The following is a 27,675-nucleotide window of genomic DNA, read 5'->3' as shown; positions in this document are numbered from 1 at the left end:
GATAGAGGTGTATAAAATAAGTGGACTGGAACGAGTAAATGTTAATCTGTTTACTCTTTCAAAGATTACAAAGACTAGGGAGACACAGAATGAAGTTACTAGGTGATACATTTAAAACTAATAAGAAATTTTTTTTTATTCAATACATAATTAAGCTCTGGAATTTTTGCTAGAGGATGTGATGAAAGTTATTGGTGTAGCTGCATTTAAAAAAAGGTTTGGACAGATTCATTTATTTATTTATTTAACAGTTTTATATACTGACCTTCATAGTAAATAACCATATCGGATCGGTTTACAATTAACAAGAATAAAAACTGGGGTAACTATTCAAGTAAACGAAAGATAAACAGTAGGTAGGAATGAGTCAAAGTTACAATCAACAGGGAAGAGAACTTGGAAGCTTGCAACAAGCTGGAAAGAAGATAAGGCAGGAAATAAATATGAAGTGATGCCATAGGGTGTACGGGTTAAAGCTTAATGGTGCTTTAACCTGGGAGAGTCAGAAGGAAAAAGTCATGAAGGAAAAGTCCATTAACATTGAATTTAACACCCAGCACTTTGTCCTGCCTAGTTTGTCCCAGCATCTCATACTCTGGGCTGCAACAGCTAAGACCATAGCGAAAGATATGCACATCACTGCCTGGGCCAATGAGAGCTTCCTCCCTCAAAAAGGATTGCATCCTTGGGACAGAGAGAGAAGTTATGGGAGAAAGGCTAGCCAGAGCAGCCCTGAAGAATTAATGTTTGTGCCCTTGGGACTTAAAGCCCCCTAAATATGGGTTACTCATAATAGTGTACATGTACTGAATCATGCAGAGTTGGTACAAAGATATTTGGGAAGATAACATGGTATTTTGGAAAAGCTTTCTGGCAGAGAGGTCCAAGATTTATGGATCTTTACCTGGGATCAATGTGTGGGATCCTAATTGAAGCCAGGTCAATTCAATTTTAAGTAAATTGTGAACTTTTTATTTTATTTATTTGCATTTGATATTCAGCTTTTTACCATAAACGTCCTCAAAAAAGACTACAATAAATTTAAAGTTTATTCAACAATATTGGTGGTTGATCTATATATTTAAAATCAGATTCATAGTTAGATTTTTTTGTTGCTACTGTAAAAATAGGAATACTTCTGTGGTAATTAGGTTGCTGGACAGGAAGTCTCTGGGAATGCCTGGCTAAAAACCATGCTTTAACCTTCTTCCTGAAGGTTAGGTAGCTGGGTTCCAAACGTAGGGATATGGAAGCATGTTCCAGATTTTTGGTGCATAACAGCTAAAGACTAGAGGTGAGAGAGAAATTAGAGACTGTTGGGATGATCAGCGTTCTCTCTTGGGAGCATAAGAGAGAATGAGTTGAAAGAGATATTTTGGGGTTTGTTCATACACATGAAGAACATAAGACTTGCCATACTGGGTCAGATCAAATGTCTGTCAAGCCCAGTATCCTGTTTCCAACAGTGGCCAATCCACCTGGCAGGATTCCAAGGGGTAGATAATTTCCAATCTGCTTATCCCAGAGATAAGCAGTGGATTTTTGCAACTCCACGTTAGTAATGGATTATTGATTCTTTAACAATTAAATTAATGTCCATTTTCAATAAAGATGAATTTACAGCTGACTGATATACAAACGTGTTTTTCTCTTCTGGGTAGGTGTCCTTTATCTCATGTATCTAGGTAAAGCTTCCCATGGTTTAATGCACCCTGTTCTATGTACCACGTTCAAGTTCTTTGTAAACCGATATGATGTACCCACGAATACTAGTCTAAAAAAGCTTTAAATAAATAAATGGTGGTTTTAATGTGTACAAAGCTTTCCCAGTCGGCCAAGTGAGAATCTTATTGGAGGGGTCCCCCTCAAACATGGAAAGTCCTACTTATTTACGATTGCCCAGCCTGTCCTGGTCCCATGGGGGTGGTGATCTGCTTGGGAAGCTCCAAGATCTTGGTCCTTGGTACTGGTGATTTCCCTTGCAGGAAACAGCCTTAGAAAATGGGAACCAGGCTAACCCAGCCCTGGAACCTTGTGGGAGAGGGTGAGTCAAAACCTCCCCACAGAACAATATTCTCTGAAAAATCTTAGTGACTGCTGCTTCGCTGCCATTTTTTCAATTTATTTATTTATTTGTTTGTTTAAGCAGTTTTTATATACCGTTGATTAGACAAAAAGTCCAACTCTACGGTTCACATTTTATACATCAATCAATTAACAGAGGAAAGAAAGAAAAATACAATTTCTCTTAAATGTAAAAACTCCTAACGATAATAATTATTTATAATAGAAATAAGACTTTCTAAAAATTGCCATCTAAATATAAATTATAAAATCCCAAGAATATATAAATTAAAGTTAAAAAGATCAAAAAGCTAAAACAATTTAAAAGAAGAGATAAAAATATAGGATAAAGTAAAGATTTAATAGCTTACATGGGGACACTACCATTTACTCTACATCAATAATGCTTACATGAGGACACTATCATTTACTCCATGTCAAATGCTCGATGGAATAGCCATGTTTTAAGATCTTTCCTAAATGTCTTCTTATCTTGCTGTAGTCTCAGGTCTGTGGGCATTTCATTCCAGTATTTAGGGCCCGCAATTGATAGCGCTCGCTCTCTGACTTCACATAAATGGGCAGATTTGATATTCGGGATCGCGAGGAGACCTTTATTTGATGATCTCAAATTACATTGCGGTACATGTAGTCTTATTGCTGCGTTTAACCAGTCTGTTCTTTCTCCATACAGAATCTTGTGAATGATACATAAAACTTTAAAAATTACCCTCTGTTCGATCGGGAGCCAATGTAGTTCTTTCAGGATCGGAGTAATATGGTCCCTCTTTCTTGTATTTGTTAATATACCCGCAGCAGTATTTTGTAAAATCTGTAACGGCCGTAAATTACTTTTGGCAAACCCATCAACATTGCGTTACAGTAATCTACTCCCGTGAATATCAGTGCTTGCTTCATCTAGGGAGTAGATTAAGACTCGCAGGTCTTTTATTCCATGTCCTTTGTGTCAGGGGGGAGACTTTCCCAAAGGGTGCAAGGATAAAGTCAGGATACATCTTGGTCATCAAAAATATCACACAGAAGGATCTGTCACTGATGCTGGCCTTGCCTAGTGTGTAGAGTGGGTTCACAGATCTTTAGGCTTCTCGTTTGAGAGCCCTTTTGCCCCAAAGGGAATCCAGCAAAAATCTATCTCACTGCAGCTAAATACAGGACAACCCTGTGGCAGGGTTGCAGAGAGGAAATTCTTCAAAAATAAAGTTCATGATAAGGCTGGGAGAACTCATCAGGGAATGGAAAAACTGCATCCTCACTGCTCTGATGCTATCTTGAAAATGAATCCAAAAATTATTAAAATGGCTGCATTAAATAGCATGCGGCATCCAATCCAAACCCTACAGGTTGGGAGGGGCAGAAAGGGATGGAAGGCTCTTAGTTGTAAAGTTCTAAGTACGGATTTAATGACATCTAGTGGCTAACCCATTGGGGTGCCACATATGTACTTAGGCCCAGTTCATGATATGCCAAATTACACTGCCTGTGCTTGCATGTCCCACAGGGTTGGCAGATAAAGGGGTCAGACATTTCAGGATTTTCTGCTGTCACCTCAGATAGCAACAGGAAAATACTGCTACTATTTATCATTTCTAAAAAGATATATATATACTGCACTGTGTGTGTGTATATATATATATATATATATAGTGCTGTACAGATACATATTATACTGCATCCAGGCATTCACCAATGCATCACTTGAACCTCACTCACCTCCCAAACTGCCTAAAAAGAGTATTAGTATGGCGTATACTGAAAAAAAAAATCAACATTTACCCAAGATATGAATAATTACCATCCAGTCTCAAATATTCTTTTCTTAAGTAAGATAATTGAAAATGCAGTGCTCCTACGACTCTCTGATCATCTGGTTACCACCAGTGACCTTGACCCCTATCAATCTGGCTTCAGCCACTCCACAGGATGGAAACACTAAGCCTGGTGGATACATTTTGATTCTGTATAGATTGAGGGCAGTCAGCCTTACTAATACTCCTAGACATTTCAGCAGCATTTATGTCCTCATCCCCTTACTAAATGACCTTGGAGTAGTAGGCCCTGCACTTGCCTGGCTGACCACCTCCTTTCCATGTTTGTACCAGACTGTATCCCTGGCATCTGCCCTCGCAGATCCTCATGCGATGTACCACAAGGTTCCATCCTATTAAATATTTATATGGTCCCCATGATTTTATCCTGCTTGTCCAAAGAGGGGACAATGTAATCTGTTTTAAAACCGTGCACTGACATTGAGTGGCTAAAGTCATGTCTTGTGCATGTTAGTCTAGTTGAAGCCAGTGGAGGGGAGGAAAGGAAGGGCCTGTTGGGAGGACCAAAGCTCCCTTCTGGGAGGGTGGGGGTGTATGAGAATAAAAGTGGGGAAAAGAGATTCAGGGACTAGTTGGTTTATGCATTTCAAGACAAAATAGAAAGTTGTATTATTTATGAACATTTGAATTTAAATGAACAAAGGCTTTAACAGTTTACAGTCTATTCAGAATTTTCAATTAACATAAAACCCATTTGTGAATAGTTTCAAGAGCCAGTAGTTTCTACCACCACCACCACCCAATCCTGGAGCCAAATGCCTGAGCTACAACCCCTACCAGAACTATTTTTGATACCCCTAGAGGCACATTCAGGACACATCCCAGATTGCCTTCTCTGCCACCAGCCCGCCCATACAACCACAAGGCCGAGATCCAGGCAGGAGTTAACAGCAGGAGGGAATTCCCCCGATGAACAGGGCCATTCCCATGCCAGCCAATCGCCCCATTTACTGCAGAATGCTCGAAGAAGTAGGAGGAAGACCTGCCTCAATGCACCACATAGCTGCAAAGTCCAGATCTGGAGTTGTCCTACTCCCCAAAGTGCAGCACCCAAAAAGACTGCCAGGCCCTATAAGTGCCCTTGTTACTGGCTGTTGCTTAGAGACAGGTGGCATGCTGCTCCCTGCCTGGCTGCTGTCTTGGTCCAATAATTCAGCGATTGGCTGGGCAGACTGGCAAATACGCACACAGCCTGGGTCTCAGGCCAGAAAAGCAAGAGAGGAGAACTCTTCTCCTTGAATGTCTTACAAAGTTGCCTTAACCCTGGCACATGTGCCTGGATTGGTTGCTGTCAGAGACAGGATGTTGGGCTTGATGGACCTTGATCTGATCTAGCATAACATTTCTTACATTAGCATTCAGACTGCATATTCATGATTCTGGTCATTTGAAGGCTGAAAAAGGACTAGGTTTTGAGGTAATCTAGCCATGCAAATTAGCTTTGTTCTTAGACCATATTTGCTAATACATCTGGTGAATATTCATTATAAATTTCCTGAAAATTGGGCCTTTTTGCAACCCTGACTAGGAATCCTTGATGCTGTCTGCTCAGAATAACTTTGTCTTGGTTCTTTTTATTCCTTTACTTATTATATAGTAAATTCTTCTGTATTTTTGACTTGTTCTAATTTTATGCTCATATATTTTTCGGAATATAAGGAATGTATCTTATTATGAGAACACTTTTTTTGAGTTCTTGTTCATGAGTTCTCTTTTTCTGCCATTACTATATGCTTTGATCACCTGTTTGGAGTTCTGTTAAGAATTGAGAAATGCTGTACCCAAGTTTAATTAGACCCATACATTACATGTTTGTCCAAGTAAGAGGAGCTTTTAAAGACTTTAAGTAGTTACTGTCTCTAAAAATTTGAATAAAAAGAGAATATTAATGATTTTTTTTTAACTGCCAACCAGTTTACATTAGAGAAAATGTGCTAGGACAGCAATAGTAATGAAAGCATCTGAAATGATTTTCACATGGATTAAATTTTGCAGCAAAACTCATCCTCTGAATCCATAGGAGTCTGCTTGGAAGGCTCTGCTTATATCAGTGCTTTCAACCATTACTGAATAGACAGGTATATATATATAGAACATACTGAAGAAGCAAAAGATGTGTAGTCAAACTAAACAAATTAAATATTTTATTCTGATTTGTAGGAAGGTCCAGGGGAATGGGCAGTATTAGAAGCAGAAGTCCTGATGAAGGATGGTGAGATATGCGGAACTAAAAACCCAACATCTCATAAGATATTACTTGATACAAGATTTGAGTTGCCATTTGGTGAGTATAAATTTTAACTTCTTTACCCAAGAATGTATTCCCTACATATTTATATTTTTTAGTATTTTTTTGTATATCCATGCTGCTTCATAATGAGCTAAAAATACAAAATATGTTAATGAACAATGCAAAGTTAAATGACAACTGAATCAAAGGAACAATAAAACAAATAAGGAGAAAGGTATTAGGATAAACAAGCAGAAAGAAGTGAGATTTTAGTTTGTACCTTAAAACAGAGAGGTAGCGTTTAGACATTACATGGTAATTTGTTCCATATGTTGAATGCTAAAAAGGAAAACTGCACAAAATCAACAACTTTATTTAAAACACTACTTAACCACTTTTCAAGCCAATAAGCACTGCCCAAAGTGGTGTATAATTAAAATATAAAGTTACAAAACATAATTTTACAACTAACACAAACAAAAACAACAAAATGTATTAACATAAATTAAAAAAAAGAAAATAAACAAAATTACAGTACCACATGCCTGTTTATCAAAGAGATGTTACCCAGCAAAAGCCACCACCTTTCCACAGTCAACCTTCTTATGAAAGGCCAAGTAATTTGGCTCTAACATAACCCGAGAAGGATCTGGATCTGAGCCTAGTCTTCCTCATTGTTTAATTGTAGGAGCTACCAACAGAGCTTCCTGGCTGGATCACAGTGCCTGTTGAGGTAATACCTGAATAATTTTGCCCTCGGGTAGGCAGGCTTGTTAACATACAGCATTCGATAAACAAAGATAGTATCTTGAACTAATCCTCTACCGTGATTGGAAGCCAGTGAAAAACCACAGTAAGGGAAGAGATGGATCTCATCTGGGTAGGTCTAATACAATTTTAGCAGCAGTATTTTGGACTGTGCATTTTTCTCTCTGGGAGGCTACAGGGAGGATAGTTATGGGTTCCAACCCCACCTCCTTTTATGCGTAAACTTCTTTATTTCACCATCAACTCTCTTGACCATTTGCTTAGAGAATTACCAAATGTTTGTCTGAAGAAATCTTATTTATTGCTAAGTTAAACAGGGCTAAGCTTAATACATCATCAGAAAACATACAAGCAATTAGGAAAAGAGAAAATAATAAAAACAATAGTTTCTCTGCATCTAGTCAGATGAATCCTGAACCAGTGGGTTATGCACCTCTACCAGCAGATGGAGACTGAGCAAAGCTGACATCACATTATTATATACTTCTACAGTGACAGCCTGCCAGTATTCTCCGTCTCCAGCAGATGGTTGACGTCATCTCCCTACTGGGGATTGCTCAAGTTTTTAGAAGGAGAAATAAAAGGAAATTTAATTGGTCCCACTTTTCCTGCGGTGATACCAAATAAGACCCTCTCTGAGTTGAGAATTCCTGAAGTGATTTCCATGGTCCCTCAGATGAGTGCCTTGGGTCTGGTAGCTGGGTTTTTTTTTTTTAGCTGGCGTGGACTTAGCTGTTAAAATAACTGAAAGGCAGCGGGTGCAGGAAGTCGAGCATGGCAGTGACAGTATATGCTTTTTCCCCTGCAACTGGAAACAGACTCTGTACTCAGCCAGGAAGGGGGCTGAGCTTAGGTAAGGGTTAAAAAAAAAAAGACAGAGTAGAAGATTTTTTTGTAGGGCTCCACCCCCCTCCCTCCGGTCTCTGTGCTTGGCGTGTTGTTCCGGCCCCAAGGGAAGGTTAAGGGATGTGGGTAGCCTGGCGGGTTGAGTAGCTCATTTGGGCTAGGCCCTGCTCTTAGGCTTTTCTCTGTGCGCCATGTGGTAGGCCGTGGTGGCATTTTTGTGCACTTTTTCCTGTGCTTTAGGCTGCCCTCTTTAGGCCCGTTGGTTCGTGCAAGTGCATCTGGCAGTGTGTCCAGGTTGTGTGCACAGTTTTTGGACGCTTAGTCGGTTGCTTGCTTGGGCATCCAGGTGATAGCGGCTTCTGTGTTAGGTGCATGCTTGGCTGTGCACACAATTGGGGTCGCATTGGTTGTGCGCTTAAGTTGGGGGCACGTAAATTTTGGATGCATATATATATTTTACAGCGTGAATTCAGCTGAATGCACATTTTCAGTCACCTGCTAAGAGTACTGATAGACTGATGGTACCTGTAGCTAAGAAACCTAACTGCCTTTCCCTCTGTGCTGCCTGCATTATTCGGGCGTCTCAGCCTGGCGTGCCCTTTAACTTCTGCCAGCGCTGCTTAGAGGCTCAGAGAGAACTATCTTCCTCTGACTTTACTAGGCCTGGTTCTTCTCAGACTGATGACTGCTTGGGTAAAGACATGTCAGGAGGGGCGTCTGACCTTGGAACTCCCTTAAGTGGTTTTGTCTACAAGGGAAGGTAGCTTAGTGGGCACAGCACAGGAGCCCTCTAGTTGTGACATGGATCCCTCTGCCTTTTCTTGGGTAGAATTTTTCCAAGGATTGCAATCCTTTCTTCAGGTGCAGCCCTCAACCCCATCCAATTCTGCAAGGTCAGAATCTTAGGCGGTGGCCTCTTACTCGACCAGTACTGTTAAGTGCCGAAGTACACCTAGATCAGCAGTAGGTCCTCGCGATAGGAATCTGGATGGCATGGATGATAAGGCCAATCCTAACTCTTTGGAGGATGGGGAAATTCCTCCGCGACTGGAACCATATAAGACTGTTGCAGTTCTTTCATAGAAATGAGCTACCAGCTTTGATTTCCCAGACATTAAAGATGCTTGGGAGTACTTGGTACCTGGTGCAGATTCCATATCTGAGCCAAAGAAAAATCCCATTTTGGTTTCTTTGCGTAAAGCTTCTTGTTTTTTTTTTCCCCCCTGTTATGGATACTATTCAAGAATTGATTGATCTTGAGTGGAGCTCCCCAGAGGCTAATTTCAGAGGGGGTCAGGTTTTGGAAGGCCTGTACCCCTGGATACAGTGATGAGAGAATGTTTGTGTTTTCTGAAAGTGGACACGCTTGTCTGTGTCATCTCCAAGTGATGACTATCCCTGAGGAGGGAGGAGTGGTCTTGAAGGATGTGCACGATAGAAGGTTTGAGGCCATCCTTAAGCAGCATGCATTTAAAGCAGTGGCAATGACCTTGCAGATATCTTCTTGATGTTCCCTGGTGGCTCGCTCTCGTTTACTTCTCTCTCAGGAGGTGGATGACTCTTGTGTGAATTTCAGGGCAGTTATAGAGCCAGCAGCTGCCTTTTGGTCTGCACCTCAGCCAGAGGGGTGGCTTTGATAATAGCTGCCAGGCATCAGTTATGGCTCAGTAATTGGTCGCTGATATGACATCCAATTCTAACTTTATGAAATTGCCCTTTAAAGACTTACTCTTGTTTGGGAGTGATTTGGAGAAAATGGCCAGTATGTGGGGCGAATCCCCGATTTCTTGATTGCCAGAGGATAAGAAGCAGATGTCACACTTCTTTGACATGAGGTCGTGCTAGGAGATCTAAGCGTTTTTGACCCTACAAGGGAGCGGTTTTTCAGATCACTCGTCCTTTCGGTCAGTCTCAGTCCTTTTGTCCCAGACAGCCCAGATGGGACGCGGGCTTAGGTAGTGGAACATCCCGAGCCTCCCAATGAAGGTTTGCCAACCCAACCCTGGGAACAGGAGAAAGGGGGCTTCTCTCTCTCTTTTATCAGAGGTGGGTCAAAATCACATTGGATCAGTGGGTCCTGGAGGTGATATGAAAGGGATATGTACTGGAGTTTCACAGTGTTCCTCTTGATATGTTCATGGTGTCTCCCTGCCACTCCCTGCAGAAGAAGCAGGCAGTGGAATGTGCATTGTCAAGGCTCCTCAGTGTGAGGGCTGTGGTTCCAGTGCCCATGTCTCAAGTAAATATGGGTTGATAGTCCATTTATTTGGTTTGTCCCATCCTGGACTTCAAAGGGGTCAACAGTCATTTGCGGGTGACTCATATTTGTATGAAAACATTGTGCTTAGTGATAATGGCCATGCAGTTGGGGGGAATTTCTGACCACCTTGGACCTGTCTGAGATGTACCTGCATATTCCCATACAACTAGAGCACCAGTTTTTTCTGTGATATGCGTTTTTGGGATGCCATTATCAGTTTCGGGCGCTGCCTTTTGGCCTGGCCACCACACTCAGAACCTTTCCAAAGTTATGGTGGTGATGGCGGCAGAGTTGAAATGATGGGCTCTTGAAACACTCTTATTTGGACGTCTGACTGATTTGGGCCAAGTCTCTGGAAGAGAGCCACCTGGTGACCCTCAAGGTGATATCCCCGTTGCAGGAGCTCGGCTGGGTGGTGAACCTGGCCAAGAGCATTCTTCAGCCTTCTCAGTCGCTAGAGTATCTCAGTGTTCTGTTTAACACAAAACAGGGCAGGGTTTTCCTGCCAAAAGCTTGTATTCAGTTGATAGCGCAGGCGCATCTATTGATGAACACTATACACCCGACAGTGTGGTCCTATCTGCAGGTACTTGGTTTGATGGCGGCAACCCTGGAAGTGGTGGTGAGGGTGCATTTGCATCCTCTTCAGTGCTCCCTGCTGTCTCTTTGGAGCCCACAGTCTCAGGATTATTTGATTCGGCTCCACCTATAAATGTAGGTCTGCTCTCAACTACAGTAGTGGTTACAAGTGGACCATCTAAGACAGGGAGTTTCCCTAAAATCACCAGACTGATTAGTACTCATGACAGATGCAAGCCTCGAGGTTTGGGGAGCTCACTGTCGGGAACTGATAGTGCAAGGATGCTGGAGCACAGAAGAGTCTCTTTGGAACATCAATCGGCTGGAAGCAAGCCGATTGGTATGCTTGCAGTTCAGCGGCAGGTTGCAAGGTTGAGCGATCCAGATAATGTCGGTCAGAACAACGATAGTGGCTTACATCAATTGGCAGGGGGGAGCAAAGAGTCAGCAAATGTCGAAGGAGATAGACCAACTTATGGAATGGGCGGAAGTGCATCTTCAGACATTCTCTGCCTTGCACATTGCAGGAAAAGACAATGTGAGAGCAGTGCCAAGAAGTGCAGAGTCGTGCATCTATGGTGTGGCAATTCAAAAGGAGCTGTATGTGATGGGTTATAAAAGACTAATGCGCAAGGACTGGGAGAGAGACCTTGATCTGATAGTGTCTGGTGACCTGAAGGTGGTGAAGCAATGCGACAAGGCAATAGCTAAAGCTAGAAGAATGCTGAGCTGCATAGAGGAATAACTAGTAAGGAAAAAAGAGGTGATAATGCCCTTGTACAGGTCCTTGGTGAGGCCTCACCTGGAGTACTGCATTCAGTACTGGTGCCCGTATCTAAAAAAGGATAAAGACAGGATAGAAGAGGTTGAAAGAAGAGCGACCAGATTGATGAGGGGTCAGCATTGGAAGACATATGAGGAGAGGCTAAAGGATATGAATATGTATTCCCTGGAAGAGAGGAGGTGCAGGGGAGATGAGACATACAGACCTTCAGGTACCTGAAATGTTTTAATGATGCACAATCTTCAAACCTTTTCCATTGGAAAGAATTCAGTAGAACTAGAGGTCATAAAATGAAACATGGAGAGAGAGTGGTGAATGCCTGGAATGCCCTTCCGGAGGAGGTGGTGAAGATGAAAACAGTGAAGGAATTCAAAGGGACATGGGATAAATACTGTGGATCTCTAAAGGCTAGAGAATGGAATTAAAGAAAAGCGTTCATGGGGGTAACTTGCTGGTGTGGCAGTTTCTACCCTCTATCCTCTAGGAACTTATTCAAATCTTTTTAAAACCCAGTTACACTAACTGCTGTAACCACATCCTCTGGCAATGAATTCCAGAGCTTAACTATGTACTGAGTGAAAAAGATTTGTTTTAAATGAGCTACTTGCTAACTTCATGGAGTGCCTCCTGGTCCTTCTATTATCTGAGAGAGCAAATAACTGATTTACATTAACTTGTTCAAGTGCTTTCATGATTTTGTAGACTTCTGTCATATCCCCCCTCAGTTGTCTCTTCTCCAAACTGAACAGCCCTAACTTCTTTAATCTTTCCTCATAGGGCAGCCGTTCCATGCTCCTTATCATTTTGATCACCCTTCTTTGCACTTTCTTCAGTTCAGCAATATCCTTTTTGAGATATGGTGACCAGTACTGCACACAGTATTCAAGGTGCGGTTTCACCATAGAGCGATATAGAGGCATTATGGCATCCTCTTTTTTTATTTTCCATTCCCTTCTTTATTTATTTATTTATTTATTTAAAATTTTTATATACCGGCATTCATGATACAATCACATCATGCCGGTTTACATAGAACAGGGGTGTACAAAGAACAAATGAGTAACCTATTAGTGAGGAGGAAGCAGTTACAAATAACAAGGTACTAGAACTGGGAGTAGAGAAGAAAGGGAGAGGATAACATTAGATAAAGATATTTACATTAAATTAACATTTTTACAATGGGAGGTAGTTCAACAGGCTGCAGGGTTAATCAGTGTCCGGGAATGCTTTTTTGAACAGCCAGGTCTTAAGTCTTTTCTGAAGATTGGGAGGCTGGGTTCCTAACATTGTTTGCTTTTTTGATCGCCACAGTACACTGGGCCAACGATTTCAATGTATTATGCACTATGACGCTTAGATCTCTTTCCTGGGTGGTAACTCCTAAGATAGAACCTACCATTTTGTAACTACAGCACGGGTTATTTTTCCCTATATGCATCACATTGCAAATGTCCACATTAAATTTCATCTGCCATTTGGAAGCCCAATCTTCCAATCTCTCAAGATCCCCCTGCAATTCTTCACAATCCACTTGAGATTTAACTACAATGCGTAATTTTGTGTCATCCGCAAATTTGATTACCTTACTCATAGTACCCCTTTCCAGATCATTTATAAGTATATTAAAAAGTACCGGTCCAAGTACAGATGCCCGAGGCACTCCACTACCTTTTTCCACTGTGAAAAATGACCATTTAATCCTACTCTGTTTCCTGTCTTTTAACCAACTTGCATTCCACAAAAGGACATCACCTCCTATCCCATGACTTTTTAGTTTTCTTTTTTTTTTTTAAGTTTTTATTTATCATTTTCAAAATACAAACAAAATTAGTTTGTGCAGATACAATAATTTGCTTTAAGAAATACAAATCAACATAATGCTTTATCTGTGAAGCACAGGTAGTGGTGGGAGAGTAGGTGTAATAAAGTGGTAAACAAAGGAAAAATAAAGGGAATCCAAGTTTCCCCATATTCTAAACAATTGAAGTAAGAGGTATAACATCTGGTATACATTTAAATACCTCCGGGCCCAGTGCTGTAGCCTCTTGGGCATGGGAATCTAAGAATGTTTGGAGCTGTGTTATTTCAAAGGAGACATACTTATGATTTAAATAAGTTATCTCACATTTACATGGGAATTTAAGGAGACTTTTACCCTCTATAGCTTCCACCTCTGATCTTAGTCCAAGAAACGTTCTCCTCCTTTCCTGAGTTGTTCTGGATAGGTCAGGATATATCCATATCTTCTCTCCATGAAAGTGCTGTGCGTTGTCGCATTAATAATAGAAGCACTGCATCTCGGTCAGAGGAAAACAAAAAAGTTACATGCAGTGTTGCTCTATTAGATATTACTATTTCAGGTGTGGATTCAATTATATCTATCAGATTCAATGATACCTCTGCTGGCTTAGTTCCAGTAGCTACATTAACTTTAGAGGGAAGGTAATACATTTTAGAAACTTCTGGGATTGCTTGTTGAGGCATTTTCAGAATCTGCAAGAGATATTCTTTAAACATGTCATACGGTGATACTATTTCCAACTGTGGGAAATTAAGAATTCTGAGATTTAAATATTTTAAAGAATTCTCAATAGTTTCAAACTTTTTCTCATTAAGAATGTCTGCCCGAGCAAATCTTTGTTGCCAAGTTTCTATTTTCCCATCCATTTTTCCAGTTGTTCCAATTTAATATTATTTGTAGAGATAGAAGATTCAATATCGGCAAAACGTTGATTGGAGTCCACTGTTATTCTAGTCAGATTGACCATTGCCACCTCCAACGATTTTATGGCAGTTCATAAAGATTCTAACGTGATCTCTGCAGGCTTCTCCAATGAAAATATACTGCTCTTTGAAGACTCAGATTCCACCGCACCCGTTTCAGCCTGCAATCCTCCTCTCCTCCCCTCCACCAGTAATCCCGAATCAACAGAGTCCCTGGATGTTACTGGGAATGAAGGTCTCACCTGAAAGGTATCGTCTTTATCTCGTTCAGGTCCAGTGTAAACTTCAGGTATTCCTTCCTCTTCTCTGCCGACTCCACAACTCTTGCGGCCAGAGGAAATCAATTAGTAAGGTGGAGGAGGAGTGCAGGGAGTGCCGGGACTCAAAGATATTTCGGCCAGTAGCACAGACACCTGCTCTGTGTCGGCATCTACAGCGACCTCTTCCAGCGTGGTCACAGATGTTGGCATGAAAAAGGTTGATATCTGAGGCAGTGATGTCTCTGGTAAGGGAGATGAAGTTGATATCTCCCTTATCTTAGCCTTTTGCTTGGTATGCGGCATTTATTGCTGCGATTCGAAGTGGAAATATAACAAAGGTAATCGAATGGAGAGCAACTCTTTCGCATCTACCTCAGAGTGCAGCCATCTTGCTCTCCGACTTTTTAGTTTTCTTAGAAGCCTCTCATGCGGGACTTTGTCGAACGCCTTCTGAAAACCCAAATATACTACATCTACCGGTTTACCATTGTCCACGTGTTTATTCACCCCTTCAAAAAAAAGTAGGAAATTTGTGAGGCAAGACTTCCCTTGGGTAAATCCATGCTGGCTGTGTCCCATCAAATCATGTTGATATAAATGTTTTGTTATTTTATACTTTATAACAGTTTCTACCATTTTTCCTGGCACTGAAGTCAGGCTCACTGGTCTATAATTTCCCAGATTACCCCTGGATCTCTTTTTAAATACATGGGATACATTGGTCATCTTCCAATCTTCAGGCACATCGGATGATTTAATGATAGGTTACAAATTTTTATTAATAGGTCTGAAATTTCATTTTTTTAGTTTTCAGAAACCTGGGGTGTATACCTTCTGGTCCAGGTGATTTACTACTCTTGAGTTTGTCAATCAGGCCTACCACATTTTCCAGGTTCACTGTGATTTGGTTCAGTTGATTTGAATCATCACCCATGAAAACCTTCTCCGGAACTGGTATCTCTCCAATATACTTGTCAGTAAACACTGAAGCAAAGAAATCATTTAATCTTTCTGTAATGGCTTTATCTTCTTTAAGTTCCCCTTTAACCCCTTGATTATCAAACGGCCCAACTGACTCCCTTGCAGGCCTTCTGCTTCAGACATATTTTAAAAAGTTTATATTGTGAGTTTTTGCCTCTGTGGCAACTTCTTTTCAAATTTTCTCTTAGCCTGTCTTATTGTCTTACATTTAACTTCCAATGCTTATGCTTTATCCCATCTTCTTCTGATGGATCCTTCTTCCAATTTTTGAATGAACATCTTTTGGATAAAATAGCTTCTTTCATCTCGCCTTTTAACCATGCCGGTAATCATTTTGCCTTCCTTCCACCTTTCTTAATGCATGGAATACATCTAGTCTGTGCTTCTAGGATGGTATTTTTTTTTTTAACAATGTTCATGCCTGTTGCACACTTTTTACCTTTGTAGCTGCACCTTTCAGGTTTTTTCTAACTTTTTCTCATTTTCTCAGTTTCCCTTTTGAAAGTTTAGTGCTAGAACCATGGATTTACATACTGTCTCCCTTCTAGTCCTTAATTCAGATTTGATCATAGTGGCCCTACCACCTTTACCCCTCTCACCAAATCCTGTGCTCCACTGAGAATTAGAACTAAAATTGAGCCCTCGCTGGTCGGTTCCTGAACCAATTACTGCATAAAACTTTTATTCCATCCAGGAACTTTCTCTAGCATGCCCTGATATTTCACTTACCCACTCAATATTGGGGTTAATTGAAATCTCCCATTCCTGTACATACCCAGATCAGTCCAGACCAATGAGTTATACACTCCCACCAGCAGATGCAGTCAGAGAGCAAAGACTTGAGGCACTGGTATCCCAAGTGTGCCAATTGCAGCTCATCAGTATTTCTCTGACTCCAGCAGATGGTGGTCGTGTATACCTGCAGCTCTGTGTGAGACAGATTTTTCTTGCTCCCTGAGGTGCTAGGCTCATTGCTGGGCCATCCCTCAGGTAGAGCCGGGCGAGCCCCTGGCGGTGCTAGCCCGTGTGGTTCCGGGTCCCCTGATGGCCAGGGGACTGGCTCCCTCAGCGACCCAAAGGCTCCCCCTCAGTGTCTGCGGTATAGGGAAGTAGCCCCTTTTGGATTTTTTCTATTATTCTTAGCTTAGGCTTTATTTGTTTCTGTTACTAGAAGTTGAAGTTTTTGTGTATAAAAAAACCCAAAAACCAGCTCCAAGTTCACTTTTTACCGCGGCTCCCGAGGTAAATCGGTGGTGAGGAGCCAGGCAGACCCCTGAAAAGGAGGGGAGAGTGTTTCAGCCCTGGTAAGAACCTCCGAGGACATTTTTAGGCTCTCTACCTCATTTTTACTGCCAGCTCTGGCACTATTTTTACCACTGTGGCCATTTTATTTTTTTCTTTTTCGACCTCCCACACGGCTCCCCAGTGTTCCTGTGGCTGATTTTTTTTGCAGCGTTTCTGGTGGGGGTCACCAGGGCTGGGTGGCAGCACCTGTCTTCTGGGGGGGAGTTATGTCCCTTTTTGCAGGAGGAACATGGCAGAAACTCCTCTGGAACCCTGTAAGGCTTGCGGGGTATGGTCAGCTCATTTAGACCCTCTGTCACTGTGCATGGACTGTGCACTGGGTGGGGAGGGGGGCCTCAGACAAGAGGATCAAACGTAAAAAGTCTGCATGCAGGTCAAGCTCGGCGGCTGGGTCTAACGGAATGAGCCCACCCCCCACTGTGCACCACGTGGAAAAAGTCTACCAGGATGACCCTCCCTGGCTGTCCCCTATTGCACAGATTCCAAGACCGGAGGAATCGAAAGACATGGACACTGATTTTAGCAGTGACGAGACGGGACTGGGGGATTTTCACAGGAATTTGTGCTGCTTATGCATGAAGCATTTCTGGCTCAGAAGCTCGCGAAGTGTAGAGCCCAGGATTGGAGCGTGGGAGTTCCCAAGCGTCTCCATCTGTGAACTGATGGTTGTCTGTCCCGGGCAACTTTGGCTCGGGAGGATCTAGCGGCTGCAGTCGACCAGCAGGGGAATGACTCCACTCCGCCCCCGAGGGACAGCTCTGCAGATCAGGGTGAGGTCCCTCCAGACGTAGATAAGGGCGATGACGATCAGGATCGGTAGAACCTAGTGTAGAGGGGGACAACCCCGCGTAGTCTGGCTGTTTAAGAGGGAGGAATTGCACCCCCTTATTTCCCCAAGTGCTTTAGGAATTGGGGGTGAGACCCTTGCTGGAAGATTCCAACAGCAAGGGAGTGAACCCAGTCCTGGACGGACTCCGGGGTCCACCTAGTGCTTTTCCCATCCCGAAGAAGATTCAAAAGCTCATCAGCCGGGAGTGGGAATCCCTGGAGACGGGGTTTAAGGTCGGCCAGGTGATGCAAAAACTTTTACCGCTAATTGAGGAACATTTAGAATGCCTCAGGGTACCTAAGGTGGATGCGGCTGTATCAGCGGTGACCAAGAAGACGACCAGTCCAGTGGCGGGAGTGGCTGCTCTCAGAGATGTGCAGGATTGCAAGCTGGAGCTGCATCTGAAGCGGGTGTTCGAGGTCTCCCCCTTAGGACGGCGGTGTGTGCCAGCATGATGCAAAGAGGGTGTTTAGGTTGGATTCAAAAACCGCAGGTTTCATCGTCTTCTTGGACTTTGGCAACTTCTCAGGCAGCTCGTCTGGAAGCGGCGGTAGCATATGTGGCGGATGCCTTATATGACTTGGTGCGTTCGGTGACCCGGACTATGGTCTCCTTGCTGACGGCTCGGTGACTCATATGGCTCTGCAATTGGGCAGCGGATGCTTCCTCCAAGTCACAATTGTGCAGTCTGCCTTTTCAAGGGAAGTTGCTGTTTGGAAACGATTTGGATCAACTGATGAAATGTCTGGGGGATTCCAACGGCAATAAACTGCTGGAAGATAGAAAGCCTTACAAGAAATCATTTGGTCCTCGATCCCATTTTCGGAATTTCTGAAAAAGCAGGTTGGGGAGGAGTGTTCCACCCTCTGGTTCCAGACAGACCTTTTCCCATACACAATCCTTTTGCAGCTCCAATCGGCCTGCCAGAGGTGGTTTTGGTCAGGGAACCGGAACTGGGAAGCCTGCCCAATGAAATCAGGCCCGCCCACGCCTCGGATGGGATGATTGGGGGCAGATTGACCCAATTTTACGAGGAGTGGGCCAGGATCACCTCCATTCGCTGGGTGTTGGAGGTAGTAAAAGAAGGTTACACCTTAGAATTTTCTCGGCCTCTCATGCAGGCCTTTGTGGAATCACGATGCGTTTCCCGCAACAAGTGAGCCGCGGTAGAAGACACTCTACAAAGAATGCTGGCCCTGAAGGCGATCGTCCCCGTGCTGTCCGAGGAACGGGGGAGGGGATGGTACTCCATTTATTTTGTGATTCCCAAAAAGGAGGGCACTTTCCGACCCATCCTGGACCTATAGAAGGTGAATCTCTGCTTGAAAGTGCCCCGTTTTCGAGTGGAAACAGTTCGAACAGTCATCGCAGCGGTTCGAAAGGGAGAGTTCCGAGCCTCCTTGGATCTCACAGAGGTTTATCTACACATCCCGATTCGCAGCGCTCACCAGAGATTCCTACGATTCAAGATCCTGGCTCAGCATTTTCAGTTCCGGGTGCTGCTGTTTGGACTGGCAAAGGCCCTGTGCACCTTCACCAAGGTGATGGTCTTGGTGGCAGTGACCCTCTGGAAGGAAGGGATAATGGTCCATTCTTACCTCGAAGATTGGCTGATTCAAGCCAAGTTGGAAGAGGAAGGCGAGCGGATGGTTCTTCATGTGATCCATTGTCTCCAGTCCCTAGGCTGGGTAATCAACAAAGCGAAAAGTCAACTGACTCTGTCACAGTGTCTGGAGTATTTGGGAGCTCGTTTCGACACCCTCCAGGGCAGGGTGTTTCTCACAAATGACAGGATGTACAAATTGCAGCAACAAGTGCGCCTCGTTCAGTTCAGACTCTCCACTGCTTCTGTTGCTGGCCTCTGGCTGAGCTCTTCCTCGTCTACCAGAAGACCTCGGATGGACACCCACCTAACTCCAGCCGGCCCCCGGTACCCAAGGGCTCAACCTGTGGGGAACGAGGGCTGGTATTGGCGAAGATCCAGCCGGCCTCTGTCAGTCAGCCAGCTTCGCTTATCGATGGTGGGGACCCGTAGGGCCTGCCCTACAGGTAGCGTCAACCCCACCTCTGCTCAAGGGTCCACCTCCCGCGTAACAGCCTGACTTTGACTACCTATTTAAAACAAAACACATGAACACACTAAATAATATACCCCAATAGTTTAGTTTTCCTCAATACTTTGTTTTAAAATTTTCTCCAAGCATTACTTATTGATTCTTTACAGCCACCAGCAAGATGATCCTCTCCTCTCAGTGCTCCCGCTGGATTGTTCACTGAGAAAGCTCAGTTGCTCACAGGTATTCTTAACAGACAGCAGGTTACATCTACCCCACAACCCCTTCTCCTTCAGTTTGAATTGAAGAATAGCTTGCTATAAAAATTGAGGAGACTTGTGTTGCAGGGTGCTGTGTGGGAAGTACTGCACATGTCAGAAAAACCACTTCAGTTTTTCTGACCTCAGAGAGCTTTTGCAATCTGTGCTGTCAGATGTCACCCGCTTGTGTGGCAAATTTATTCTGCGACCCAATTAAAATACCTGTTACAGATAAGCAACTAAGCTTTCACTGTTGATATTTAATTTTTCTGTTGTAAGGCCTTTCATTTAGAAATTCAAAACTGTAATGGCATTACATGAACAGATTTAAGTGGCAGGTCCAATGGACAGGTTTTACTTTCGGGCTTCAAAATTTGTAAATACCATGCATTCATAGATGAGTTCTGGAGTGGCAAAGCTTACATTGATTTCGTTACAGTGCCTTAATGGAAGCTGAAACTGTACAAACTTAATCATGTTAAAATGTTCAACAGAAAAAGGCATGTACGCTGTCAGCTCCCCAGTATGCTTATTGTCCATGTCTTACAGATGCCCATGACTTATTCTCTACTTTTTAGTTTTCCATCCATTGCTGTTCCCCTTCTTCTCTAACAAGTCCTGTGTATCTACCCTTTGCCTGAAATACAAGATAAGTTTTATTCCCACTCTGACTACTAAGTCTGACTCAGCCTGGTCTTTTTGATATGTGTTTTTACATAAAAGAAAATACTATTAAAAATCAAATCTATATTTAGTAGCATTGTGTATATTACATTTTATTACTAGGTGAAAGAAGAGCTGGACATCCTGTAATCGACCAAAAAAGATTGGTATGTGTGCGTTGGTGTGATTTAGTTTGTTTGATCTCTGAAGTGTTATTGATTGAAATATATGCACAGATCTCTATTCTGTAAAATTGGAGATATATGCAAAATTCTTTTGAGGTATAAATTTGTGGGACAGAGTCAAATATCTTACTACCTGTTCCAAATGGTTTTGTGCAGTATCAGAAAAAAATCTTGATCTAAATAAATCTAGATATTTGACTATTTGCACAACTTTAAAAATTTTACAGAATAGTGGTTATGGTTCTTGTTTTATTATTTAGCCAAAACAGGAGATCCTCGAATTTTGTGATAAACAATTTTATGCCCTTTTCTTCTCCTTAGTTTGCAAACAATTTAGCTTCAGAGTCCCAAAGATATATCATTGCATGTATAAAGGTGTGGAACAGCAAAATAGGTTTGCCTAACTCCTTTACAATAGAGCCTGTAAAATGTACAATATTTTTCATTCTTGGTAAGCTTTATAAAGTTGTCCAGAAAGATTTACCTAAATGAGTTTTAAATTATATTCTTAGAGGACAAACAGGATGTGAAGTACCATAATCACACCTGGATTTTGTTATAGTTTCTAGAAACCTTTTGCATGCTCCACTGAGCATCTACGTGCTACCCGTGTGACTGTCACATGGTATCCTCTTTAGTCTTGTTTTTCTATGGATACCAATGGCTGTGTGTTTTTTTTTCTTGAAGGGAGTGTTCCTAAAATTCTCATGTTTCATTGTGGGGACTTCGTGGTTTGCTTTTTCTTTTTCCTCTTAGGTTCATTAAATAGGTTTCTTGGTTGTTTTTCCTAGTGTTACTTTTTTTCATGGTATTATATACATAGTCCATGATAGTCAAAAAACTATTCAGATACACGGACAGTAATGAGTCTGTGAGGTCGATATTCAGTGCTACTTAGCCGATTAAGTTTCTACTTAGCTGGCTAAATGGTTCTGTTGCAATATTCAGTTGTGTTCATCGGCTGCCACTTAGCTGGCTGTTTATTTGACTAAACAGTTTGCTGGATAAGTGAGGGGCGGGATGATGGCATTTTGGGGCAGAACTACTTATTTGGTTAGCTTAGCCAGATAAGTGTCAATATTCAGCCTTATCTGGCTAGTTATACTGATAAGTCTTAGACATCTATTTGGCTGTCCTAAGGCTAGTTGGTTGAGCTTTTCGTGCAATCAATAAAATAGCCGAGCATATTCAACAGTGCAGCTGTGCTGCTGCATAGGCCAAACCAAGTTATGTCATAAATTTTTGAACTTCATCTGATTTCCTTTGTTAGGTTTTGCTAACAGCCATCATAAAATCTGAGACTGCGCATTAGGCTCTTGCAAGATGGCAGTAACAGCTAAAGGCAAGAGAACTGAAAATGACCTAGCAGCTCCAGCACTGCTCTCTACATTAATGGTGGGGGTGAAAAGGGAATTAGAACATAAGGTTACTAAGAGCCAAGAGAAACAGTTAAGTATGAGAACAAATGTGTGAAGCTTGCTGGGCAGACTGGATGGACCGGTTGGTCTTCTTCTGCCGTCATTTCTATGTTTCTATGTTACAGCAGGCTAGGTTCAATAAATAAATAACCTTTATGATAAAGTATTGCCATTTATAGCAATAAATATCTTGTTTACTTCTTAAAGTAACCACTAGTGCGTGCAGGGAAAATATAAGCTTAAGCATAGGTATTAGTTACAAGAATTAAGTATAAATTCCTGGAATTCAATTAATTTTGAATTACTGACTGCTGATTTGTCTCTGGCTTGTTATATCTCAAGATCATTTGTAAGGTGTGAATTTTTACTGCACCACTCGCAGCTCTTCGGGTTTGGGTTGCTGCTGGCGGCATATTTTTAGTTTGTATACAATCAGATAAACTTTAGTAAAGAATACAACACATTTTTCTTTGGCTTTGTTTACCTCTATCTTAAAGCTTAGACTAGGGGCCATCTAGGGAGATCCCTTTAAGGGATTTTCCACAGTCATAGGATGTTTATCCAGCTAACTTATTCAGCCGATTAACATTTGAATATAGATATCTATATCTTTTATTTGATTTATATTCTGCTTTTCAGGCACTTCAAAGGGAATTACATTCAGGTACTGCAAGCAGTTTGTTGCTCACTACTCTAATCACTAGGCTACTCCTTTGTAATCATTTATCTTTAGTAACCAACCACAGCAAAGTGTGTATAAATGTTATGTATTTTTTTCAGATTTCTGTTGTAAATAAAATTTAGTGAAGTCCACTGAAAAAAGTATATGTTGTACATCTACTCCAGGATAGCAGCAATTCAAGACAAATCATATATACTGTTCTGCAGCATGTGAATCAAGGAGACAAGAAGATGTTTCATACTTGTCCCATAAACGAAAGGATCACTGAACATTAGATTTTATAAACTTTGCATTCTGTTGAGTTTGAATAATGTCTCTCTTGGATTAGATGTATGATAAATTGTTTTGAGTGGACTTTATTAATTACTGTTTTTTGTTTACAACAAAAACCTGAAAAAAATAACACTTATATACACTTTGCTGTGATTAGTTACTAATGGTAAATGATTATAAAGATTTAATCATTACTGACAAAATCCGGTCTTGGACTATTTTTGGACCATAGATATGTTATTGAAAGCCGTTTTTGGTTACCATTAAGCTCTGGGATGTGCAGTTAGTGAAATAGATACATAGGGGAGGATCCATGCAGTACAGCTCCTCCCATTGATGGTACTGGGATGGACACACCCCTCCTGTGAGATTATCTAGCAGCTTTCTATTGAGGGCTTGGGAGTTGGGGCAGTATACGTTGTAGTTCTGGAGGAAGGTTGGAGGTTATTGCCTCAGTTGTGTTTTTGGCCTGGCTGGGGACCTGGGCTCTCTCCTGCCTGGGATCCTTAGGGATGGGTCAAGGGCTCCACTGCTGTACTCTTTGCCCAAGGTGTAGAGTGGTTGTCCTGGGAGTATTTTGAAATTTTGGACTTTTACATGGTAGGAGTCTTGCTGGATCCTGGGTCTTTTTTGGACTCAGGAAATGTGGAACCCTGTGTTAGGGACGCCCAGGGGAAGACCTGCTCACCAAGGCAGTGACGCACATCAAGGAACAACTCCTGTGTTAGTAGTTTTTGGGGACAAGAAATAATTTTGGTTAATTGCCCAGCAGGAAGATTTTTGCCCTCCTTCCTACCTGGAGCAGAGATACAGCCCAAGCTGCTGTTTAGACATTGGATCCCATCCAGTTGGGATCCCCACAGGAAAAGAACAGGAAAAAAAAAAATCAAGAGTAAAGATCCTAATGATCTATAAACTGTGAGTAAGAGACTATCTACATCTTTGAGGATACCCCATCCAGTGTCTTTACCCTGGGGAGAGAGAAGTTTGGACTCTCCGTGTAAGGACATGATTTTGGCCAAAGAAGAACTGATGCAACTTGGTCATGGTCACTTGACCTCAAAGGAGAGAAGATTTCAGAAGAAACGCGGCCTGTGCATGTACTGTGGTCAGTCCGGCCATGACGTCTCTACATGCCCCATTCGTCCGGGAAATGGATGGGCCTAAGTCCTGCAGGAGGACTGTTTTTGGGCCATACTGTGTTATCTCCTCTGCTCTCTTGTTCAGTCTCTGTGACCTCTGAACCAGCAACGGTTCGGACTCCTGCCCTGTTGGACTCAGGGATAGGAGGCAACCTTATTCTCAGATGTCTTGTGGAAGACCTGAGGAGTCCCTTCATCAAATTAGAAGATCCATTATTGTATCACAACTTGAAGTGGGCTTTGGATGTTCCTTTACATCGCCACTTCTCTTGAGGATCTTAATGATGTCCACAGCAGTTCTACTCCTGGCTGCTGATATTCATAGCGGTTGCTATGTTCGCCATGGCTAGATAGTGCTTTACATCTTTACCGTCTTCGTGGACTATAACTTAGAGATATCTGCTATGCTTGTTTCACTCGGAAGTAGTGTCTGAAGTACTACAGCACAGTTAGATCCGAAGAAGATATCTCTAGCTACCAGCCTGTTTGATTTGCTGGTGCTGCCACCATCTCTCTTTCAGCTTCATCTATGGAAGAGTTATCCAGAAGTGAGTTTTGGACGTACCCCAACATTGCCACTACCACTGAAGGTTCAGTGACGTCCTAGCAGCTGAGTTATTGCTGCCGAATTCATCATCTCATCCAGTTACATTACTGAAGAAGTACCCTTAGAAGTGGGGTTGAACGTACCCCAACATCGCCACTTCCGTTGAGGTCTCAGTGGCGTCTATAGCAGTTAGCTATTGCTGCTAAATACTACCACCACTCATCCAGCATCATCTACTGGAGAGTTATCTTTAGAAGTGGAGTTGAGCATTTCTTCTACAACACCACTTCCACTGAATTTCTCAGTGACATCCACAGCAGCTCTACCCATTGCTGCTGATATCAATAACACTCTGAAAGATTCTTCCAAATCTCAAGATCCATCTGTCACCTTTGCAGAAGACGAATTAGAAATCAAGATCAAAGAGATTCTGGATATTCGCTTCAGAGGCAAGATTGTGGAATACCTTCTGATTTGGGAAGGCTTCGGCCCCAATTTGATCACTTGGGAGCCTCAGACCAATATCTTGGATAAAGACATACTTCACCAGTTTCACCTTGCGCATCCTTTGAAACCTAAGCCTGGTACCTGAAGAGGAGATCGCCCTTTGAAGGGGGGTACTGTTGCGACCGTCGCTGCTCGACGCCCTCACTCCGCCCTTTTTACCTCTGTGGTGACTCCCTCCGGGTCTGATGGACGGTTAGCTGCCGCGGTGTCTTCTTGCCGTGTCCCTCCGGCGTCCCCGGACCGGCACGATGCTGCGGATCCGCCATGTTGCCTGATGATGTAGGGCGCGCGTGCTCCGATTGATGTACCAGCAAGGGTGTGAACCTTGGGGGCGTTCCCCTGGAATGACGTCATCTGCTTCCAATATAAAAGGTCTCAGTATTCGCTAACGATTCGAGTTAGCAATCCCCTTGCTTCGGCTTTTCTCCCAAGCTACTCTGCCTCCTCGGACTTACCAGGGGTACCCGCTCCTCGGGGGGCCTCGCTCTCTTTTCTTTATTTCAGACTGCAGATAGGAACCGGTACTTGCTCCTCGAGGGCCCATGTTCCTGAACACTCTGAAGATTCTCTACTGCCTGGAAGCTATCACCGATACAGACATTTGTGATTTACCATCGCTCTCAGCGCTTAACCCTTTCCAGCTACTGAGCTTCCTTAAAAGATCTTATGTGAGTTTTGTCATCCAGTTCTGGCTATGACACAGCATACCCTGTCTACTCACTATCTATAGTTTCTCTACAGCTCAGCAACCCTGGAATCGCTGTTCCAGTACCTGAGGGACTTCAGCCCTGCCGGGCATATCAGCTCATTACTGCCACCTCTGGTGGTTCTACTAAACTGTCTAATAAAAGAATTATCTGTGTCTGTCTCCATACCCAAGCCTAGCCGGTGGTCCCTCTCAGGATATCCTCCTGGGGGTGCAGTCATCTGCCATCGGCCCAAGGATCCACCTATCTACATTCCTCTATGGCTGAGTGCCCTCTCCAAGCACTTTGCTGGTAACAGGTTGCTACTCCTTCCCATCAGGAGTCTTCAGCATCAGATTCATAACAGATTGTTAACTCCACAGTCTATACCTTAACAGATTGTTACTATTCCTTTTACAGGAGCTGAGCATATCAGATTGCTAACTCCTCCTTCCACAGGAGCCAGTTCATAACAGATTGCTAACTCCTCCCTTCTTGAGGAGTAGAGCATAACAGATTGCTAACTCCTCCCTCTACAGGAGCCGATTCAAAACAAATTAACTCCTCCCTCCATGGGAGCCGATTCATAACACACTATAACCACTTTCCAATGAGACTTACTTTATAGCCGATCCTGGCTTAACATCAGCAGCACACTTGTTCAAAAAATGGCACTCAGAAGCTTACGTTCGTGGTTACCGGAAGTTGAGTATTTATGTATTTACTGAGGCTCACATGCTGACCAATCAAACACTCACTTGCATATATACGGACCAATCGACTTCTTTATTGAGCCCAGTAGGAGAGACTGTTCAATTTAAAGATCCATCTTTGTTCTCTTTGCAGAAGCCTTTGATTCACATTATCTCCCCGTTCATCTTGCTCAACAACCTTCAAAATTGTGCAAAATAAACTTTCAAAAGGATGAGCTTGTTCTATACAATGTTGTACTAATGGTGTCTCTATCTTACTCTGTTTCAACGTGCTTTTGTGTTCAATCAGGCGCGTTTTAAGTTTTCTAGTAGTCTTCCCTATATATATGAGTTCACATGGGCACTATATTGCATAGACAATATTTTATGACACGCAAGATGTTTTACAATGGGCTTGTATCTCCTCAATTTGTTTAATGGAATGTTAGTATTTGGATGTACTTTTGGGCACATCACACAGGAGTTACTTGGAAAATGGCCAGCTTCCTCTATTGCTCGTCGTTCTACACATTTAAAAAAAAGAATGCACAAACCTGATCTTTAATATTAGTGCCCCGTTTAAAGGCTATTTCCTGGCGTGTAGCCAGATGGACTCAGAATGAATGGGTATAGTATCCGCGTGCTAGCAGTTGGAGACAGATCTGACGTCAGCACGGGGTATATATACCCCCACAGGAAGCATAGCAACTTAGTAATTTCTGTCTCCAAAGCAGTTTGGAGAGCCTGCCGCTCGCTGAGCGTGATTTCCAAATCTACTTTCTTCTTTCTTTCAACTTCTACCACATCGAGCCCCGCACTCCTGCGGTGATACCCTAAGGTCCCTCCCCCAGTAGAGTTTCCCGGGGTGATTTCCGTGATCCCCCGGAGGTCTAAGTCCTCGGTCCGGTGACCGAATCGCGGCAGGGAAATAGCCCCCGGGCGAGGTTCGGGTGAGGCATACAAGGCGCCTCGGTCCCGGCGTGGACGAGGCAGCGGGTGCATATCCTCAAACGCGGCAGTGAAGGTACTGGCCCTCTCCCCCCGCAGCCGGAGACCGCCTGGGTTCTAGCCGGGAAGCGCCGAGGATCA

The 27,675-nt window shown here is 42.9% G+C and overlaps 1 protein-coding gene across 4 annotated transcripts in view; it reads left to right on the top strand.

Annotated features, from left to right (window-relative positions):
* Positions 1 to 27,675, top strand: part of UNC13B (unc-13 homolog B) — a 1,232,326-nt gene that overhangs the window by 120,355 nt on the left and 1,084,296 nt on the right. For 3 of the 4 annotated variants that reach the window (XM_029581856.1, XM_029581857.1, XM_029581864.1), the window contains exon 5: positions 6,072 to 6,195. In XM_029581856.1, the coding sequence (XP_029437716.1) occupies positions 6,072 to 6,195 (124 nt within the window). Of the gene's footprint in view, positions 1 to 6,069; positions 6,196 to 20,577; positions 20,622 to 27,675 lie in introns of those variants that run through there. The other variant, XM_029581871.1, reaches the window with a different exon arrangement.

This window comes from Rhinatrema bivittatum, chromosome 1 (assembly GCF_901001135.1).
Source record: "Rhinatrema bivittatum chromosome 1, aRhiBiv1.1, whole genome shotgun sequence".
Lineage (NCBI taxonomy): Eukaryota > Metazoa > Chordata > Amphibia > Gymnophiona > Rhinatrematidae > Rhinatrema > Rhinatrema bivittatum.
Note: the sequence above shows the minus strand (reverse complement) of the source record. Positions and strands in the feature narration are given on the sequence as shown.